Below are 21055 nucleotides of genomic sequence, written 5' to 3' on the forward strand. Positions count from 1 at the left end.
GAAAGAGAAAGAAAGAAAAAAGGAAGGAAAGAAAGAAGGAAAGAAAGAAAAAGGAAAGAGAAAAAAGGAAGGAAAGAAAGAAAGAGAAGGAAGAAAGAAAGAAGGAAAGAAAAGAAAGAGAAAGAAATAAAAAAAGAAGGAAAGGAAAGAAAAAGAAAAAAGAAAGGATAGAAAAAGAGAAACAGAAGAAAGAAGGAAAGAAAGAGACAGAGAGAGAAAGAAAAAGAAAGAGAAAGAGTGAATAGTCTGTATCTCATTCAAATCCCAGAATCCCCCAGCCGGCCGGCCTGCTCTCACCAGAGGGGAGGACTCGAACTCCCAACTTACCTTGGAAGGGAGTGGGGTGCACGGATGGGGGGGTCCTCAAGGAATAGAAATCCAGCGAGCCGTTCAGCCTGGCAGCCACGATCCTGATCCGGAGGAAAGAGAGAGAAAGAAAGGAAGGACAAAAAGAAAAAGAAAAAAAGAGGCTTCCGTTTGAAATAAAACTCACATGAATATTCAGTTTTCATTTTCCAGAAGGAAAACGCGCAGTGTGGAGATTTTATCTGTATACGGTCCAGAGTGCGAGAAGGGAGGGGTGGGGGTTGCAGAGAGGAGGAGGAAGAAAGGAGAAGGAGGAAGAAGAAAGGTGGAAAGTAGGAGGACAAAGGGAGGAGGAAGAAAGGAGGAGGAGGAAGAAAAGAGACGAAAGAAAGGAGAAGAAAGATGGAAAGGAGGAGGAGGGAGAGAAAGAAAGGAGGAGGTGGAAAGGAAAAAGAGAAGAGAGGAGGAGGAAGAAAGAAGCAGAAAGAAAGGTGGAAGAAGAAGAAAGATGGAAAGGAGGAGGAAGAGGGAGAGAAAGAAAAGAGGTGGAAAGGAAAAGGAGGAGAACGAGGAAGAAAGAAACAGAAAGAAGAGGAGGAAGAAGAAAGGAGGTGGAAAGGAGGGAGAGAAAGAAAGGAGATGGAAAGGAAAAGGAGAAGGAGGAAGAAGAAAGGAGAAGGAAGAAGGAGGAAGAAAGAAAGGAGGAGGAAGAAAGGTGGAAAGGAGAAGGAGGACAAAGGGATGAGGAAGGAGAAGGAGGAAGAAGAAGAAAGGTGGAAAGGAGAAGGAGGAGAAAAAGAAAGGAGGTGGAAAGGAAAAGGAGAAGAAAGGAGGAGGAAGAAAGAAGCAGAAAGAAGAGGAGGAAGAAGGAGGTGGAAAGGAGAAGGTGGAGGGAGAGAAAAAGGTGGAAAGGAAAAGGAGAAGAAAGGAGAAAAAGGAAGGAGGAGGAGGAGGAAGAAAGAAGCAGAAAGAAGAGGAGGAAGAAGAAAGGAGTGGAAAGGAGAAGGAGGGAGAGAAAGAAAGGAGGAGGTGGAAAGGAAAGGAGAAGAAAGGAGGAAGGAAGAAGAAAGGAGGTGGAAAGGAGGAGGATGAGGAAGAGGAAAAAAGCAGGTGGAAAGGAGGATGGAGAGAAAGAAAGGAGGAGGTGGAAAGGAAAGGAGAAAGGAAGGAGGAAGAAGAAAGAAGGTGGAAAGGAGGAGGAGGAAGAGGAAAAAAGGAGGTGGAAAGGAGGAGGAAGATGGAGAGAAAGAAAGGAGGTGGAAAGGAAAAGCAGGGGGAAGAAAGGAGGATGAGGAAGAAAGAAGAAAGGAGGAGAAAGAAAGGAGGAAGAGGAAGAAAGGGGGAGGTGGAAAGAAAAAGGAGAAGAAAGGGAGAGAAAGAAAAGTGAAAAAGAAAAGGAGGAAGAAAGGAGGAGGACAAGAAAGAAAGGAGGAGGTGGAAAGGAGGAGGAAGAAAGGAGCAGAAAGAAAGGAGGAAGAAGGTGGAAAGGAGGAAGAGGAGGAGGAAGAAAGGAGGAAGAAAGGTGGAAAGGAGAAGGAGGACAAAGGGAGGAGGAAGAAAGGAGAAGGAGGAGGAAGAAAGGTGGAAAGGAGGAGGCGGAGGGAGAGAAAGAAAGGCAGTGGAAAGGAAGAGGAAGAAAGGAGGAGGAAGAAAGGAGAAGGAAGGAGGAGAAAGAAAAGGGGAGAAAGAGGAAGGAAGGAAGGAGAAAAGGAAGAGGAGGAAGAAAGAAGGAAGAAGGAGGAAGAGAAAGGACTCTTAAGCTGGGCGCTTTCCTCCCAGACGTCTCGTGACCCATCCACCTAACATCCTCAGTGCCGGAATATCAACTCCCTTCCAGCCCTGATGACGTTCCCTAGTTGGGTCACGAGACGTCTGCGAGGAAAAAAAAGAGACCACCAAGACACACACACACACACACACCCAGTTCACCCCACAGTTTCAACCTTCTTTTCTCTCTCCGTATCTCTCGAACTCCTCACCCACCCGCCCCGCCCTGCCCAACCCGCACCCGGGACCCCCAAATCCCTACCTGTCACTCAGGAAGACCAGCGAGGTGATCCCCGACGGGCCGTCCTCGCTGCTGCACTGCAGGGTCCCCTCAATTGCGTCCCAGACCTGGAAGAGGGGAAAAGCCTGAAGCCACCGGGAGAATTCGCACCCCAAACTCTTTCGGGTGCGACTTCAGAGTGTAAACCCTCGCGAAATCGCCTTGCGTTGCTTCGCAATCGCAGGACCGACCCACAACGGAGTCAAGACAACTTTCGGCCCCTTTTAGACGGCGTTTCTCGCCTTTCGTCGTTAAGCGAATCGCTGCACCGCTAAGCGAGTCAGGCAGTTATGAAGTGACTCCGGCTTGCCACGTGTCGCCCGGCTTTGGAAGTTTAATAATAATAATAATAATAATAATAATGATAATGATAAAGTTGAAAGGGACCTTGGAGGTCATCTAGTCCAACCCCCTGCTCAGGCAGGAAACCCTAGACCATTTCGGACAAATAGTTGGATCGAAGAGACGGTCGTTAACCGAGGATAAGGGTCCTGGCTCACCTTTTCCAGGGCCCTCAGGACTGCCGACGGGCACTGGGTAACCCGTCGTAAGCCGAGGACGCTCGTACAGGTCGTCCTCGCGTGGGGACCCCAGTTGGGCGCCAAACTGAGGCGGCGACGCGAAGCGTTTGTTAAAGGGAGTTTGCCCCGTTTTACGACTTCACCGTCGTTCAGCGAATCGGGCTCCCTGCTCCCGTCCGAAGGGCGCAAAGGGGATCGCGTGACACACACACACACATACCCCGGGATACGGCGGCCGTCGTAAAGACAAGTCAGCTGCCGAGCGTGCCAGGGCGTTTGATCCCGTGGAACATGGGAAGATGCTACGACGGTCGTTAAGTGTGAAAAACGGGCGTTAACCCCCTCGGACGGTAAGCCACAATGGAGACTAAAGGAGGTGGATGATGGTTTGTTTGGTCATCTGCTCAGCCTGCGGCTTTGCTGCCGTTTCGGACAGCGACGGCAAACAGAGGACACGCGTGTCCAAAGGGACACGTGACCTTTGGGCAGCCTGCAACACCCGAGAACCGTTACAGGCGGTCTTGGATTTACGGCCAAACTTCCTTGCCACCCGTCGTTAACTGAATCGCTGTGATCGTTAAATCAAGAAGACGCTGGTGAACGCGGCGGCCCTCTTAAGACACCTGCCCGGATTGCAGAAAAATACTGGCGGTCCTCTACTTACGACCAAGACCTGCCCAAACCTCCATCGTTAAACGGGACAGGCTCGAATTTGGCGCCTTTTGACAACCGTTCTTGCCACCGTTGTTAAACGAATCAGGGCAGTGGTTTTAAGTTAGACAGCCGGTCGTTAAGCTAGAACAAAAGGCCAAATTTTGATCACGGGACCGGGGGGAATGATACGACGGTCGTTAAGGGTGAAAAATGGTCCTGTCTCGTTTTTCAGAGCTGTCGGAATGGCGAACGGTCGCTAAATGAACCGCCGTTCACTGAGGACTCTTCTACAGGCAGTCCTCGCTTTAATTTAATTTTTTAATTTCATTGAGCCCCAAATTAATGTCGCAAAGTGAAGTGAGTTCGTCCTGCTTTTACGACCGTCCTTGCTACAGTTGTTAAGTGAATCACGGCAGGTGCTCATCTAGCCACACCGTCCATAAGCGAATCTGGCTTCCTGCTTCTTCTGCGACCGTCGTTAAGTACGAGCCAGGGGCCAAATCTCTGAATTTCCATCGCGGTCGTTAGGTGTGACAAGACAACCCTAAGTCGCGTTTTTTGTCATAAGTTGAGGACTCCTGTACACGTAGTCCTCCAGTGGCGACCGCAATGGAGCCCCAAGGGTAGGTCGCTCAGTGAAGGCGGTGGGCAAACCTCTCGTGTTTGATCCCGTGACGGTCGTTAAGGGTGAAAAAAAGGGCCCTAAGTCACCTTGGAACGGCAAATGCTCACTAAACAAATTGTCGTAAGCCGAGGATTTGTATAGGAAGTCCTCGGCTTAAGACCACAATTCAACCACATCGTCTCCTTCTACAATTCTGGCTCCAGCTTCAGCCGGGGGTTGGGCTAGATGACCTCCGAGGCCCCTTCCAACTCTCCTATGATTCTGTCTCCTGCTTGAGCAGGGGGTTGAGCTAGATGGCCTCCCAGGCCCCTTTCAACTTTCTCCTTCTACGATTCTGTCTCCAACTTGAGCAGGGGGTTGAGCTAGATGACTTCCGAGGCCCCTTCCAACTCTCGTTCTACGATTCTGTCTCCAGCTTGAGCAGCGGGTTGGACTAGATGACCTCCAAGATCCCAACTTTCCTTCTACGATCCTGTCTCCATCTTGAGCAGGGGGTTGGGCTAGATGACCTCCGAGATCCCAACTTTCCTCCTACGATTCTGTCTCCAGCTTGACCAGGGGGTTGAGCTAGATGACCTCAAAGGTCCCAACTTTCCTTCTAACGATCCTGTCTCCAGCTTGAGCAGGGGATTGGGCTAGATGACCTCCAAGGCCCCTTCCAACTCTTCTCCTACGATTCTGTCTCCAGCTCGAGCAGGGGTTGGACTTGATGACCTCCAAGGTCCCAACTCTCCTCCTAGGATCCTGTCTCCAGCTCGAGCAGGGGTTGGGCTAGATGACCTCCAAGGTCCCAGCTCTCCTCCTAGGATCCTGTCTCCAGCTTGAGCAGGGGGTTGGGCTAGATGACCTCCGAGGTTCCAACTTTCCTCCTACGATTCTGTTTCCAGCTTGACCAGGGGGTTGAGCTAGATGACCTCAAAGGTCCCAACTTTCCTTCTAACGATCCTGTCTCCAGCTTGAGCAGGGGGTTGGACTGGATGACCTCCAAGGTCCCAACTCTCCTTCTAGGATTCTGTCTCCAGCTTGAGCAGGGGGTTGGACTGGATGACCTCCAAGATCCCAACTCTCCTCCTAGGATCCTGTCTCCAGCTTGAGCAGGGGGTTGGGCTAGATGACCTCCAAGGTCCCAACTTTCCTTCTAACGATCCTGTCTCCAGCTTGAGCAGGGGGTTGGGCTAGGTGACCTCCAAGATCCCTTCCAACTATTATTATTAATTATTATTAATAATAATTAATTATTATTAATAATAATAATTATTATTAATTTATTATTAATAATAATTATTAATTTATTATTATTATTAATTATTAATTATAATTATTGTTATATTGTTCGGCCGATGCGACATTTGGGTCAGGTTTGTCCCCTCGTGCGACCTCCCTTCCCGCCGTCGCTTAAGCAAAGCGCGGCAGGGCTCGCGATGCAGGGCAAGGAGCCGGTCCTCAAGAAAACCCCCAACCCGTCGCAAAAGCCGAGGACGCCCCCCCCCCCGTTCCCCTTACCTCCAGCCTCCCGTTGCTCCGGCCGGCCGCAATGAAATTCCCCTGCAGCTCCAGGCTCCAGATGGAGCTTTCCGAGGGGGACCCCCACGGAAAAGGAGGAGGGGGGGCGGCCTTCTCCGGAGCCGGCAGGGGCACGTCTCCCCAGCTGCTCCGTCGCCGGCTCTCGCACTCGGGACCCTCGCCCTTCCGGCGGGCCGAGAAGGAGGGGCCGTCGGGGAGGGGTCCCGGCGGCTCCTCGCGCACCTGGCCCACCAGGCTTCGGAAGTCGTAGCCCTCCGAGCGCAGGCCGAGAGTCCGGAGACGGGCTCCCGGCGTTCCGGATGGGCCTGGCTCGGAAAAATTGGTGTCGATCAGGGAGGAGAGATCCGGTTGGTCGCTGAAGAGGAGAGGGGGCGGGGGGCTGCGGGCCCGTCGGAAAGGGGGGCTGCCGTCCCAGGGGTCTTCCGGCCCGCTGCTCCGGCCATCCGGACCGTAATCCCAAAGGTCGTGGGGGAGGTCGAAGCGGCCGCTGTCGTCCCGGCGGAGGCTGGAAACACAAGAAAAAGCAGGTGAAAAGAGAGGCGTTGGAAGGGGAGCCGGGAGGTCATCTAGCCCAACCCCCCGCCCCTGCTCAAGCAGGAGACCCGGACAGAATAACAGTGTTAGAAGGGACCTCAGAGGTCATCTTGCCCAACCCCTAGCTCAGGCTGGAGACAGAATCACAGAAGGGGAGTTGGAAGGGACCTCGGAGGTCATCTAGCCCAACCCCCTGCCTTTGCAGAAGACCCTTACAAATTGACAGAATAACAGAGCTGGAAAGGACCTCGGAGGTCATCTAGCCCAACCCGCTGCTCGAGATGGAGACAGAATCACAGAAGGAGAGTTGGAAGGGACCTCGGAGTTCATCTAGCCCAACCCCCTGCTCAAACTGGAGGAAGGGATCTCGGAGGTCATCTAGCCCAACGCCCTGCTCAAGCTGGAGACAGAATCATAGGAGCGTTGGAAGAGGCCTCAGAGGTCATCTAGCCCAACCTGCTGCTCGAGATGGAGACAGAATCATAAAATGGGAGTTGGAAGGGACCTCGGAGGTCATCTAGCCCAACCTCCTGCTCAGGCTGGAGACAGAATCGTAGGAGTTGGAAGGGACCTGGGAGGTCATCTAGCCCAACCTCCTGCTCAGGCTGGAAACAGAATCGTAGAAGGGGAGTTGGAAGGGACCTGGGAGGTCATCTAGCCCAACCTCCTGCTCAGGATGGAGACAGAATCCTAGAAGGGGAGTTGGAAGGGGCCTTGGAGGCCATCTAGTCCAACCCCCTGCCTTTGCAGAAGACCCTTACAAATTGACAGAATAAGAGAGCTGAAAAGGACCTCGGAGGTCATCTAGCCCAACCCGCTGCTTGAGATGGAGACAGAATCATAAAAGGAGAGTTGGAAGGGACCTCGGAGGTCATCTAGCCCAACCCCCTGCTAAGGCTGGAGACAGAATCTTAGAAGGGGAGTTGGAAGGGACCTCGGAGGTCATCTAGCCCAACCCCCTGCTCAGGCTGGAAACAGAATCGTAGGAGATTTGGAAGGGCCCTCGGAGGCCAGCTAGCCCAACCCCCTGCTCAAGCTGGAGACAGAATCACAGAAGGAGAGTTGGAAGGGGCCATGGAGGCCATCTAGTCCAAACCCTGCCTTTGCAGAAGACCGTTACAAATTGACAGAATAACAGAGGTGGAAAGGACCTCAGAGGTCATCTAGCACAACTCGCTGCTCGAGCTAGAGACAGAATCGTAGAAAGGGAGTTGGAGGACATCTAGCCCAACCCCCTGCTCAGGCTGGAGACAGAATCGTAGAAGGAGAAAGTTGAAAGGTGCCTGGGAGGTCATCTAGCCCAACCTGCTGCTCGAGATGGAGACAGAATCATAAAATGGGAGTTAGAAGGGACCTTGGAGGTCATCTAGCCCAACCTCCGGCTCAAGTTGGAGGAAGGGACCTCGGAGGTCATCTAACCCAACCCCCTGCTCAGGCTGGAGACAGAATCCTAGAAGGGGAGTTAGAAGGGACCTCGGAGGTCATCTAGTCCAAACCCTGCCTTTGCAGAAGACCCTTACAAATTGATAGAATAACAGAGGTGGAAAGGATCTCAGAGGTCATCTAGCACAACTCGCTGCTCGAGCTGGAGACAGAATTCTAGAAGGGGAGTTGGAAGGGGCCTCGGGGGTCATCTAGCCCACCCCCCTGCTCAGGCTGGAGAGAGAATCGTAGAAGAGTTGGAAGGTACCTCAGAGGTCATCTAGTCCAACCCCCTTCTCAGGCTGGAGACAGAATCACAGAAGGGGAGTTGGAAGGGGCCTTGGAGGCCATCTAGTCCAAACCCTGCCTTTGCAGAAGACCTTTACAAATTGACAGAATAAAAGGGGAGTTGGAAGGGACCTCGGAGGTCATCTAGCCCAACCCCCTGCTCAGGCTGGAGACAGAATCACAGAAGGGGAGTTGGAAGGGACCTCGGAGGTTATCTAGACCGACCCCCTGCTCAAGCTGGAGGAAGGGACCTCGGAGGTCATCTAGCCGAACCCCCTGCTCGAGCTGGAGACAGAATCCTAGAATGCGAGTTGGAAGGGGGCTCAGAGGTCATCTAGCCCAACCCCTTGCTCGAGTTGGAGACAGAATCCTAGAAGGGGAGTTGGAAGGGGCCTTGGAGGTCATCTAGCCCAACCCCCTGCTCGAGCTGGAGACAGAATCCTAGGAGAGTTGGAAGGGAACTTGGACGCCCTCTAGTCCAAACTCTGCCTTTGCAGAAGACCCTTACAAATTGATAGTGACAGAGCTGGAAGGGACCTCGGAGATCATCTAGTCCAACCCCCTGCTCGAGCAGGAGACCCTTACAGAATCGCTGAGGGACAGAGTTGGAAGGGATCTCAGAGATCATCTAGTCAAACCCCCTGCTCAAGCAGGAGAACCTATACCACTTCGGGGAAATGGTATAGGAAATGGCCAGCCTCTTCTTAAAGCACTCACCGTTTCTGGTGGCAAGCTGTTCCAATGGTGAACTGTCTATTAGGGAAGTTTCTCCTTAATTCCTGGTTGCTTCTCTCTCCTCTGATTAGTTTCCATCCATTGTTTCTTGTCCTGCTTTCTGGTGCTCTGGATCATAAACTGACCCCCCCCTTCTTTGGGGCAGCCCCCCCCCAAATACTGGAATAGCGCTATCATGACCCCCACCAGTCCTTTTCTCTAGACTAGCCAATCCCAAATCCTGCAACCGTCCTTCTTCATATGTTTTAGTCTCCAAGCCTTTAATCATCTCAGTTGCTCTTCTCTGCCCTTTTTCCAAAGACTCAGCATCTTAATAATAATAATAAAGTTGGAAGGGACCTTGGAGGTCATCTAGTCCAACCCCCTGCTCAAGCAGGAAACCCTACACCGTTTCAGACAAATGGCTGTCCAGTCTCTTCTTCAAAACTTCCAGTGTCTCATCTTTTTTTTTGTAATTTGGCGACTAAAACTGTATGCAGGTATTCCAGGTACGGCCTTACTACAGCTTTACAAAGCGGTCCTAATCCTTGACGTGAGTTTGATTCTGTGCCTCGGTTTCACGCAACCGAGGATCGTATTCGCATTTTTGGGCTGTCACCGTACGCGGATGGCTCACCATAGCGTTGGATCGGCTGTGGGTTTCTGTTAAGCAAGAGAGACCCGCGCGGGAAGATACGCCGCATGCGGCAGATCGTTTTGGCAACCCAGATGGGACCCCGAGATCGGCAGCCACCGTATTGGGACTCACCCTTGCTTAGGAATGACTGTCAGGCAGTCTCCCGTCTGCGCATCCCACACCCGGATCTGGCCCACCAGACAGCAACTGACGAGTAGCATCCCGTCGCTCGCCAGGCATTCGATGTCCTGCAAAACAGGTCAAGAGGTCAGCAATGCCCTGTCCCCCGGAAGGAGCTGGAGCTAAGGACAGGAACTCAACCGCGTCCCGCAACAGGGCTTCGAACGTGGGCTCTCTAAGTCAGCAAGACGTTTCGTTACACTTGGGTTCAGAAGCACTGAGGCGCTTCTGGGTTGAAAGTATTCACGGCGGCAACGCTGTTGCCTGCGCGAAGCTCCGTTCCCCTGGAAGGAGCTGGAGCTAAGGACGGGAACTCAACTGCGTCCCGCAGCAGGATCTCGAACATGGGCTCTCTACGTCAGCAAGACGTTTCATTGCACTCGGGTCAGAAGCACTGAGGCACTTCCGGGTTGAAAGTATTCGCGGTGACAACGCCGTTGCCTGCGCGAAGCTCCATTCCCCAGAAGGAGCTAAGGACGGGAACTCAACCGCGTCCCGCAACAGGGCCTCGAACGTGGGCTCTCTAAGTCAGCAAGACGTTTCGTTGCACTTGGGTCCAGAAGCACTGAGGTGCTTCTGGGTTGAAAATATTCAACCGAAGATGACTTCAGATGCATCGTCTGATTTATCAGATTCCGATAATCCCGACGATTCGTCTTCGGTTGAAAGGACCGGAGTGAAATTTAGGGTTACAGAAACATCACGGGCCCAAACGAACAGTTGTACAATTTAAGGGTGGGCTGCGTTAGCTTGCCTTTTTTCATTTTATTATTTTTACTTTGTCTTCTTTTACGTTCATTCGTGTAGTTTATGGGTACTTTATTAGTTGAATCCATTTTTTACCTTCCTTCTATTCGTTTCTCATTTTGCCTTTCATTTAATTGTATTTCTTTATGCTTCTTATTTCTTAACGCTGCTCTGCGACCGTAATAAAATCGTTGCTATTACGACGACTACTACCGGTGCCTCCCGATTGCTCACGTCTCTCTCCCTAAGTCCGTCTCCCGTGGGTCTTTCCACTCTCCATTCGTCCGTCCCCTCCCCAGTCCCATCTCCCGACCTTCAAGCTCGATAAGACTCGCCGAAGGGCCTTGAGGAGATGTCCCAAAGGTGTCTTTTTTCAAGAGGCAACTTTTTTTTTTCCTTGAAGTGGTTTCGCTCCTCATCTGAGAGGCTTCTTCTGGTTCGGACTGAAGAAGTGAACTGTTCGTCAGAACCGGAAGAAGCTTCTCAAATGAGGAGCGAAACCTCTTCAAGAAAAAAAAACAATAAGAAAGTCCAGTTGACTCTTGGAAAAAGCGGAGACTTCCGGAGTGAGGGGCCCTGAGACCTTGGGAACCAGAAGACGCCTCTCTGGCTTAGCGGCCGTTAGGCCGCTCCGCTCGCCCCAATATGACCCCTACCATGAGGTGGCCCCGGAGGACCAGGGGAATGATCTCCGTCTCGGGCGGCGAGTATCCGTAGTCGTCGCAGGGGAGATCCCCTCGCCGCCGCCGACTGTGAGAAAGTCCGTTTTGGCCGTAGTTCTTGGGGCACAAGACTTTGTAGAGGCAAAACAGGAGGAGCACCAAAAGGATGCCGGACGCCAGGCCGAGGGCGGCCACCCTGGAAGAGACAAGGAGAAGACATGAGGAATAGAAATAGAATATAAATAGAAATAGAATAGAGAGTTTAAAATAGAGTAGAATAGAACAGAATAGAATAGAATAGAATAGAATAGAATAGAATAGAATAGAATAGAATAGAATAAGATAGAATAAGATAGGATAGGATAGAATAGGATAGAATAGGAATGGAATAGAATTACAGAATAGACTAGAATAATAAAATATAGAATAAAATAGAAATAGAATAGAATAAAATAGAATAATAAAATACAGTAGAATAGAATAGAATAAAATAATAAAATACAGTAGAATGGGATAGAAGAGAATAAAAATAAAATATAGAAGAATAGAATAAAATAGAATAGAATAATAAAATACAGTAGAATAGAAAGAATAGAAATAGAATAGAATAGAATAGAATATAGAATAGGATAGGATAGGATAGGATAGGATAGGAATGGAATAGAATTACAGAATAGAATAGAATAATAAAATATAGAATAGAATAGAAATAGAAATAGAATAAAATAGAATAATAAAATACAGTAGAATAGAATAGAATAAAATAATAAAATACAATAGAATAGGATAGAAAATAGAAATAGAATATAGAAGAATAGAATAAAATAGAATAGAATAATAAAATACAGTAGAATAGAAAGAATAGAAATAGAATAGAATATAGAAGAATGGAATGGAATGGAATGGAATAGAATAGAATAGAAATGGAATGGAATAGAATTACAGAATCGAATCGAATAATAAAATATAGAATAGAATAGAAATAGAATAGAATAAAATACCGTAGAATAGAATAGAATAAAATAATAAAATACAGTATAATAGGATAGAACAGAATAGAAATAGAATATAGAAGAATAGAACAAAATAGAATAGAATAATAAAATACAGTAGAATAGAATATAGAACGGAATAGAATATAGAACAGAATATAACATAAAACAGAATATAATATAATAATAATAATAACAACAACAACAACAACAGCAACAAAGTAGCAACAATGGTGCATTGGAAGATCTGCAAGAAATATAATTTGCCTGTAAGCAAAAACTGGTGGGATCATAAAATAGAGAAAGTCATAGAAAATGATAAAATTAAACTGCTCTGGGACTTCAGAATTCAAACAGACAAGCACCTGCAACATAACACCCCAGACTTAACAATTGTCGATAAGAAAGACAAAAAAGTCTGGATAGTGGACGTGGCAGTGCCTGGAGATAGCAGAATAGACGAGAAAGAACTGGAGAAGATCACAAAATGCAAAGACCTACAAATAGAAATAGAAAGACTTCTGACTAGCAGGAAGCTGGATTCACTTAACGACAGCAGGGATTAGCTGAGCACCAATGGGGCACAACCAGTGGTGGGATTCAGCCGGTTCACATCAGTTTGGTAGAACCGGTAGGTAAATTTTGCTGAGTTCAGAGAAACGTCTCAATGGACACTGCTTCCGGAAGTCCAGTCTAGGCCTGGGAGGACTGGAGGAGACCTAGAATGGCCCGCCGGAAGTGCATGGATGCCACTTTCGGAACTCCGTTCCAGGCCTCAGAGCCTGGAGGAGACTCCCAGGAATAGAACGGCCGGCCGGAAGTGCGTGGATGCACATCCGGAAGTCCGTTCCAGGCCTCGGAGCCTGGAGGAGACTCCCAGGCATAAAACAGCCTGCTGGAAGTATGTGGATGCCACTTCCGGAATGCCATTCTAGGAAGCCCCAAGTAGGCTCCCAGGCCTAGAACAGCCCTCCCAAAGTGCGTGGATGCCACTTCCGGAACTCCATTCTAGGCCTCGGAGGCCTGGAGGAGGCTCCCAGGCCAAGAACGGCCTGCCGGAAGTGCGTGGATGCCACTTCTGGAACTTTGTTCCAAGCCTTGGAGTCTTGAGGAGATTCCCAGGCCTAGAACAGCCCGCCGGAAGTGCGTGGATGCCACTTCTGGAACTCCGTTCTAGTCCTCAGAGCCTGGAGCAGACTCCCAGGCATAGAACAGCCCACCGGAAGTGCGTGGATCCCACTTCTGGAACTCCGTTCCAGGCCTCGGAGCCTGGAGGAGATTCCCAGGCCTAGAACGGCCCACCGGAAGTGCGTGAATGCCACTTCTGGAACTCCGTTCTAGGCCTCGGAGCCTGGAGCAAACTCCCAGGCCAAGAACAGCCTGCTGGAAGTGCATGGATGCCACTTCCGGAACGCCGTTCCAGGCCTCGGAGCCTGGAGGAGATTCCCGGGAATAGAACGGTCCACCAGAAGTGCATGGATGCCACTTCTGGAACTCCGTTCTAGGTGTCAGAGCCTGGAGGAGGCCTCCCAGGCCTAGAACAGCCCGCCGGAAGTGCGTGGATGCCACTTCTGGAACTCCGTTCTAGTCCTCAGAGCCTAGAGCAGACTCCCAGGCATAGAACAGCCCACCGGAAGTGTGTGGATTCCACTTCCGGAATGCCGTTCCAGGCCTCGGAGCCTGGAGGAGATTCCCAGGCCTAGAACGGTCCACCAGAAGTGCATGGATGCCACTTCTGGAACTTCGTTCTAGGCCTCAGAACCTGGAGGAGATTCCCAGGACTAGAACAGTCCACCAGAAGTGCATGGATGCCACTTCTGGAACTCCATTCTAGGTGTCAGAGGCCTGGAGGAGGCTCCCAGGCCTAGAACAGCCCGCCAGAAGTGCGTGGATGCCACTTCTGGAACTCCGTTCTAGGTGTCAGAACCTGGAGGAGGCCTCCCAGGCCTAGAACGGCCCATCGGAAGTGTGTGGATGCCACTTCCTGAACTCTGTTCTAGGCCTCGGAAGCCTGGAGGAGGCTCCCAAGCCTAGAATAGCCCGCCGGAAGTGCGTGGATGCCACTTCCGGAACTCCGTTCTATTCCTCGGAGTCTGGAGATTCCCAGGCCTAGAACGGCCCGCCGGAAGTGCATGGATGCCACTTCCGGAAATCCGTTCTAGGCCGCGGAGGCCCAGGCCTGCATCCAAGAAGAGAACCGGTTGTTTAGGTGTTCGAATCCCACCACCGGGCACACCTCACTAGACGACAGAAACCTGGGCCTGAATTGTGGCCGTTACGTCGAGAAACTATGACAGGGCAGAGGCCAGAACAACGGGAAGCCGCTGAGGGTGGCAAATTGGATTCAGACCATGGAGGCGCGCTCGGGATCCCGGCGTCCACGTTCGCTGGGAAGCTCAAGACGCCCCGCTAGCGATAACACTTCAGACTTCTATACGGCTTCACAGTGCTTTGAAGAGTCGGCCTATTTGCCCCCCCCCCCCGCAATCTCGGTCCTCATTTTACGGACCTCGGAAGGACAGAAGGCGGGAAACTGACCGGGACGCCGACAGTTGCAGCGCAACCGTATCACACTCACTTATACAGGGTGACGTCGCGGGGGGTGTGTCCTTTGGGCTTCTCGTCGGCCAGCCGGTCAGCTTGCTCCGCTCTTACGACGCCCGAGGAGGAGGAGGGGGAGGGGTACCGGCTGGCTTCGTGGGGGTGACGTGCCTCCAAAGCCTCTTGGGGATCCAGGTAGAGGGTGACGGGGATGACCGGAAGGATGCTGATGTACCTGGAGAAGGGGAAGAGCTGATTGGAGGAAGAGGAGGAGGAGGAGACACCCCTCCCCAAGGGAATTCTGGGAGCTACGGAAAGGAGATGGACAGGGGAAGGACGGATGGAAGGAAGGAAATGGGGAGGAAGAAAGGAAATAAGGAAAGGAGGGAGGGAGAGAGGGAAGAAGGAAGGAGATGGACGGCGGAAGGGTGGAAGGAAAGAAATGGGGAAGAAGGAAGGAAATAGGAAGGAAAGGAGAGGGAGGGAGGAGATGGACGGTGGAAGGAAGGACGGTGGAAGAAAGGAAATGGGGAGGAAGAAAGGAAGTAAGAAGGAAAGGAGGGAGAGAGGGAGGAAGGAGATGGATGGAAAAAGGAAGGAGGCTGGAAGTAAGGAAATGGGGAAGAAGGAAGGAAATAGGAAGGAAAGGAGGGAGAGAAGGAGGAAGGAGATGGAGGGCGGAAGGAAGGAAGGATGGTGGAAGGAAGTGGGGAAGAAAGGAAATAAGAAGGAAAGGAAAGGAGAGGGAAGAAGGAGATGGACAGCGGAAGGAAATGGGAAAGAAGGAAGGAAATAGGAAGGAAAGGAGGGAGAGAGGGAGGAAGGAGATGGAGGGCGGAAGGAAGGAAGGATGGTGGAAGGAAATGGAGAGGAAGAAAGGAAATAAGGAAAGGAAAGGAGAGGGAGGAAGAAGATGGACAACGGAAGGAAGTAAATGGGGAAGGAAGGAAATAGGAAGGAAAGGAGGGAGAGAGGGAGGAAGGAGGGATGGACGGCGGAAGGAAGGACAAAGGAAGGAATTGGGGAAGAAGGAAGGAAACAGGAAGGAAAGGAGGGAAAGAAGGAGGAAGGAGATGGAGGGAGGAAGGAAGGATGGTGGCAGGAAATGGGGAGGGAGAAAGGAAAGAAAATAGGAAGGAGAGGAAGAGAGGGAGGCAGGAAGGAGACTGATGGGGGAAGGACGGACGAATGGAAGGAAGGAAATGGGGAGGAAGGAGTGGATGGAGAAGGAGGAAGGGGAAGGACCTCACAGTCCTCCTCCTCCACCTGCCTTCTCGCCCTGAGGACGTTCCCTAGTTGGGTCGTGAAACGTCGGCACGCAAACCCTCCCAGCTCGGAGAGCAGCCGGGACCCACCGTTTGGCGAGGGTGATGTTGTAGTAGCCGAACAGCGAGGGCCAATGCCGAAAGGACAGCTTCCTCCACAGCTCCTCGTCCTCGGCCCCCCAGGTCACTTCCGCCGTGGAGCCCACCTCCGGGTGACCCCGGCTCCTGGCGTTCAGCGGCTCCTCGGCACGGCGCCCCGCCGCCCGCCGCCGCGCCGACTCCGACGTCAGGTTCTCCAACAAGGGCGGCGGAGGCGGCCGCCCGGCGTCCGCCGGGAAGACCGAGAGGGATAACTTGGCGTCCCCGGTTGGAAGGACCTCACCAGGGACCGGCAGCACGGGCAGACCGGCGTCGCCCAGGGGGCTCTGCTCCGTGACCTGGGAAGCCAGGTAGAGGCGGAAGCCCGCTGGGTCGGTGTAAACCAGGATGCCGATCCAGACCACGGTCCCAGTCTGTGGGGGAGACAAGGTTATAGCAGTCCCTGAAGGACTTCGACTCCCAGAATCCCCCAGCTGGCATGCTTTAAGAGGGGGGACTTCGATTCCCAGAATCCCCCAGCCGGCATGCTCTAAGAGGGATGGCCTATAACTCCCAGAATCCCCCAGCCGGCATGCTTTAATGGGTGGACTTCAACTCCCAGAATCCCCCAGCCGGCATGCTTTAAGGGGGGAGGACTTCCACTCCCAGAATCCCCCAGTCGGCATGCTTTAAGAGGGGGGGGGACTTCAACTCCCAGAATGCCCCAGCCGGCATGCTCTAAGAGGGATGGACTATAACTCCCAGAATCCCCCAGCCGGCATGCTTTAATGGATGGACTTCAACTCCCAGAATCCCCCAGCCGGCATGCTTTAAGGGGGGAGGACTTCCACTCCCAGAATCCCCCAGTCGGCCTGCTTTAAAAGGGGGGGGGACTTCAACTCCCAGAATCCCCCAGCCGGCATGCTCTAAGAGGGATGGACTATAACTCCCAGAATCCACCAGCCGGCATGCTTTAATGGGTGGACTTCAACTCCCAGAATCCCCCAGCCGGCATGCTTTAAGGGGGGAGGACTTCCACTCCCAGAATCCCCCAGTCGGCCTGCTTTAAGAGGGGGGGGACTTCAACTCCCAGAATCCCCCAGCCGGCCTGCTTTAAGAGGGGAAGACTTCAACTCCCAGAATGCCCCAGCCGGCATGCTCTAAGAGGGATGGACTATAACTCCCAGAATCCCCCAGCCGGCATGCTTTAATGGATGGACTTCAACTCCCAGAATCCCCCAGCCGGCATGCTTTAAGGGGGGAGGACTTCCACTCCCAGAATCCCCCAGTCGGCCTGCTTTAAAAGGGTGGGAGACTTCAACTCCCAGAATCCACCAGCCGGCATGCTTTAATGGGTGGACTTCAACTCCCAGAATTCCCCAGCTGGCATGCTCTAAGAGGGATGGACTATAACTCCCAGAATCCACCAGCCAGCATGCTTTAATGGGTGGACTTCAACTCCCAGAATGCCCCAGCCGGGATGCTCTAAGAGGGATGGACTATAACTCCCAGAATCCCCCAGCCGGCATGCTTTAATGGGTGGACTTCAACTCCCAGAATCCCCCAGCCGGCATGCTCTAAGAGGGATGGACTATAACTCCCAGAATCCCCCAGCCGGTCTGCTTTAAGAGGGGAAGACTTCAACTCCCAGAATGCCCCAGCCGGCATGCTTTAATGGATGGAATTCAACTCCCAGAATGCCCCAACCAGCATGCTTTAAGAGGGGGGACTACAACTCCCAGAATCCCCCAGCCGGTGTGCTTTAAGAGAGGACTACAACTCCCAGAATCCCCCAGCCGGCATGATTTAAGAGGGGAGGACTTCCATTCCCAGAATCCCCCAGCCGGCATGCTTTAAGGGGGAGGACTTCCAATCCCAGAATGCCCCAGCCGGCATGCTCTAAGAGGGATGGACTATAACTCCCAGAATTCCCCAGCCGGCATGCTTTAATGGGTGGACTTCAACTCCCAGAATCCCCCAGCCGGCATGCTTTAAGAGGGGGGGACTTCAACTCCCAGAATGCCCCAGCCTATCTCTAACCTCCAGGGACGTCCGTCGTAACTTCAACCGGTCGCTAAGCAACCCGTCGTAAAGTCGAGGACTACCTGTACCCCACTTCCCCAGCCCTTCGGAAGGGCCCCTCCCCTCATTTCTGGAGAATCCAAATGGGTCTAGGGGACCTTTGCCCACGCCCCCTTCGCCTCCTGCCTCCGCCCATTGATAGCCAGCTTTCCTCTTCCTCCCCTGGCCCCTCCCCTCCCTGTTCTCCCTGGCCAACAGGGCCCTTGGCCCTCCACCCCACGCCTTTCGGCCTGTCCCATTCGCCGAGGCACCCTTTGCCCCGGGGCTAAGGATGCCTCGGCAAATGGGGGAACGACCCCTCGGAAGTGCATGGATGCCACTTCCCGAAGTCTGTTCTAAGCCTTGGAGGCCTGGTGGAGGCTCCCAGGCCTAGAACGGCCTGTTGGAAGTGCGTGGATGCCATTTCTGGAAGTCCGTTCTAGGACTGGGAGGCCTAGAGAAGGACTCCCAGGCCTAGAATGGCCCGCCAGAAGTGCACGGATGCCACTTCCGGAAGTCCCTTCTAGGCCTCAGAGGCCTGCAAAAGGCCTCCCAGGCCTAGAACGGCCGGCCGGAAGTGCATGGATGCCACTTCCTGAAATCCGTTCTAGGCCTCAGACACCTGGTGGAGGCTCTCCGGGCCAAAAATGGCCTGCCGGAAGTGCGTGGATGCCACTTCCGGAAGTCCCTTCTAGCCTCAGAGGCCTGCAAAAGGCCTCCCAGGCCTAGAACAGCCGGCCGGAAGTGCATGGATGCTACTTCTGGAAGTCCATTCTAGGCCTGGGAAGCCTGGTGGAGGCTCCCAGGCCTAGAACGGCCTGCTGAATGTGCACGGATACCACTTCCGGAAGTCCATTCTAGGCCTGGGAGGCCTGGAGAAGGACTCCGGCCTAAAACGGCCCGCTGGAAATGCATGGATGCCACTTCTGGAAGTCCATTCTAGCCCTGGGAGGCCTGGAGAAGGACTCCCAGGCCTAGAACGGCCCGTCGGAAGTGCATGGATACCACTTCTGGAAGTCCGTTATAGGCCTGGGAGTCCTTCTCCAGGCCTCCCAGGCCTAGAACGGCCAGCCGGAAGTGCATGGATGCCACTTCTGGAAGTCCATTCTAGGCCTGGGAGGCCTGGAGAAGGACTCCCGGGCCTAGAACGGCCCGTCGGAAGTGCATGGATGCCACTTCCGGAAGTCCCTTCTAGGTCTCAGAGGCCTGCAAAAGGCCTCCCAGGCCTAGAACGGCCGGCCGGAAGTGCATGGATGCCACTTCCAGAAGTCCGTTCTAGGCCTGGGAGGCCAGGTGGAGGCTCCCAGGCCTAGAACGGCCTGCTGAAAGTGCGCGGATACCACTTCCGGAAGTCCATTCTAGGCCTGGGAAGCCTGGAGAAGGACTCCCAGGCCTAGAATGGCCCGCTGGAAATGCATGGATTCCACTTCTGGAAGTATCTTCTAGGCCTCAGAGGCCTGCAAAAGGCCTCCCAGGCCTAGAACGGCCCGCCGGAAGTGCATGGATGCCACTTCCCGAAATCCGTTCTAGGCCTCGGTGGCCTGGTGGAGGCTCCCACGCCTAGAACGGCCTGCTGAATGTGCGCGGATACCACTTCCGGAAGTCCATTCTATGCCTGGGAGGCTTGGAGAAGGACTCCGAGGCCTAGAACAGCCCGCTGGAAATGCATGGATGCCACTTCTGGAAATCCATTGTAGGCCTGGGAGGCCTGGAGAAGGACTCCCAGGCCTAGAACAGCCCGCTGGAAGTGCATGGATGCCACTTCCGGAAGTCCCTTCTAGGCCTCAGAGGCCTGCAAAAGGCCTCCCAGGCCTAGAACAGCCGGCCGCAAGTGTATGGATGCCACTTCCCGAAATCCGTTCTAGGCCTCGGATGCCTGGTGGAGGCTCCCCGGGCCTAAAACAGCCTGCTGAAAGTGCGCGGATACCACTTCCGGAAGTCTGTTCTAGGCCTGGGAGGCCTGGAGAAGGCCTCCCAGGCCTAGAACGGCCCGCCGGAAGTGCATGGATGCCATTTCCAGAAGTCTGCCTCCAATAAGAGAACCGGTTGTTCAGGTTTTTGAATCCCACCACTGGGGAGGAGAACGGGCATTAGCCAGGGAAAACGGCTGGGGGACGGCCAGCCGAGGAGGAAAGCTGGTCATAAATAGGCGGAGGCGGGAGGCGAAGGGTCCGTGCCTAAGAGTCCCTTCCCGGTCCTAATTCCACCGTCGCGATAAGACTCGAAAGTTGCAAAGGTGGGCAACCGGCCCTTCATGCAGAGGACTCTGTGGCAGGGGTCCGAAACCTGCGGGCCACAATCACCTCCCAGTCCATGGCCTATTAACAACCGGGCCACGTTTAGGGCACCTCCCCGCGAGGAATGGGGCTCGTAGGCCCGAGCGTGTGTTGGCTTCTCCCAAAAAACCATCCGCTCTTCCCCTCCCCCTTCCAGGGATGCGGAACTCTGCTCTATGGGGCCTGGATCCCCCTCCCCTTTCCCCTCTGCCCGCCGGAGACCCGTACCATGATGATCCTCTGGGCCAGTCGAGTCCGGGCGAAGAAGTAGACCACCCTCAGCCTTTTGGGCAGACGGAGGTTACGCAGAGACGAGGTCTGGAGGTTGATGGTATGCATGGTAGCCGGGCGCATAGCCGGCTGGCGCTCGTACCGCAGGCCGCGGGCGCCGAGCTTGGGGGGCGGGAGGCAGGCTTCGGCGGGGGGCCGTTTGTTGAGATCGGCCAGCTGAGGAAGGAAAAAAACGGCAGGTCAGAAATCCAGAAGGACAGAGTCGGAAGGGACCTTGGAGGTCATCTAGTCCAGCCCCCTGCTCAGGCAGGAGCCCCTTACAAAAATCATGGAATAAAAGAGTGGGAAGAGAGCTTGGAGGTCATCTAGTCCAGCCCCCTGCTCAAGCAGGAGACAAAAAACATGGAATAAAAGAGTGGGAAGGGACCTTGGAGAACATCTAGTCCAGCCCCCTGCTCAGGCAGGAAACCCTGTACCGTTTCAGACAAACGGTTTTTCCAGCCTCTTCTGTTGGCCTCCAGCCCCCTAATCGTCTTTGTTGCTCTTCTCTGCGCTCTTTCCAAAGTCTCTCAACATCTTTTCTAGAATACGTCGTATTTGCGGCCTATAGTTTATTAGAATATTAGAATATTTTTAAGGATAAAACTGGAGGCAGCATTTCAAGGTCTTAACCAAGGTGTTGTAAAGTGACAGGAACACTTCATGGGGTTTTGATTCTGTCCCTCTGTGAATGCAGCCCAGGGTGGTGTT

At 53.0% G+C, this 21055-nt stretch overlaps 1 protein-coding gene across 1 annotated transcript in view; it reads right to left on the reverse strand.

Annotated features, from left to right (window-relative positions):
- The window catches only part of LOC120296838 (SREBF chaperone), a 55449-nt gene that overhangs the window by 8128 nt on the left and 26266 nt on the right, over nucleotides 1-21055 (reverse strand). Inside the window, exons 12-19 of the mRNA XM_039318865.1 lie at nucleotides 20303-20521; nucleotides 15750-16171; nucleotides 14432-14629; nucleotides 10856-11057; nucleotides 9405-9520; nucleotides 5657-6182; nucleotides 2336-2421; nucleotides 328-410 (exon numbers count right to left, since the gene is read on the reverse strand). Of these exons, the coding sequence (XP_039174799.1) occupies nucleotides 328-410; nucleotides 2336-2421; nucleotides 5657-6182; nucleotides 9405-9520; nucleotides 10856-11057; nucleotides 14432-14629; nucleotides 15750-16171; nucleotides 20303-20521 (1852 nt within the window). The remainder of the gene's footprint in view (nucleotides 1-327; nucleotides 411-2335; nucleotides 2422-5656; nucleotides 6183-9404; nucleotides 9521-10855; nucleotides 11058-14431; nucleotides 14630-15749; nucleotides 16172-20302; nucleotides 20522-21055) is intronic.

The sequence above is a fragment of the Crotalus tigris genome, unplaced genomic scaffold (genome assembly GCF_016545835.1).
Source record: "Crotalus tigris isolate CLP2741 ecotype Arizona unplaced genomic scaffold, ASM1654583v1 scf7180000021611.299338, whole genome shotgun sequence".
NCBI lineage: Eukaryota > Metazoa > Chordata > Lepidosauria > Squamata > Viperidae > Crotalus > Crotalus tigris.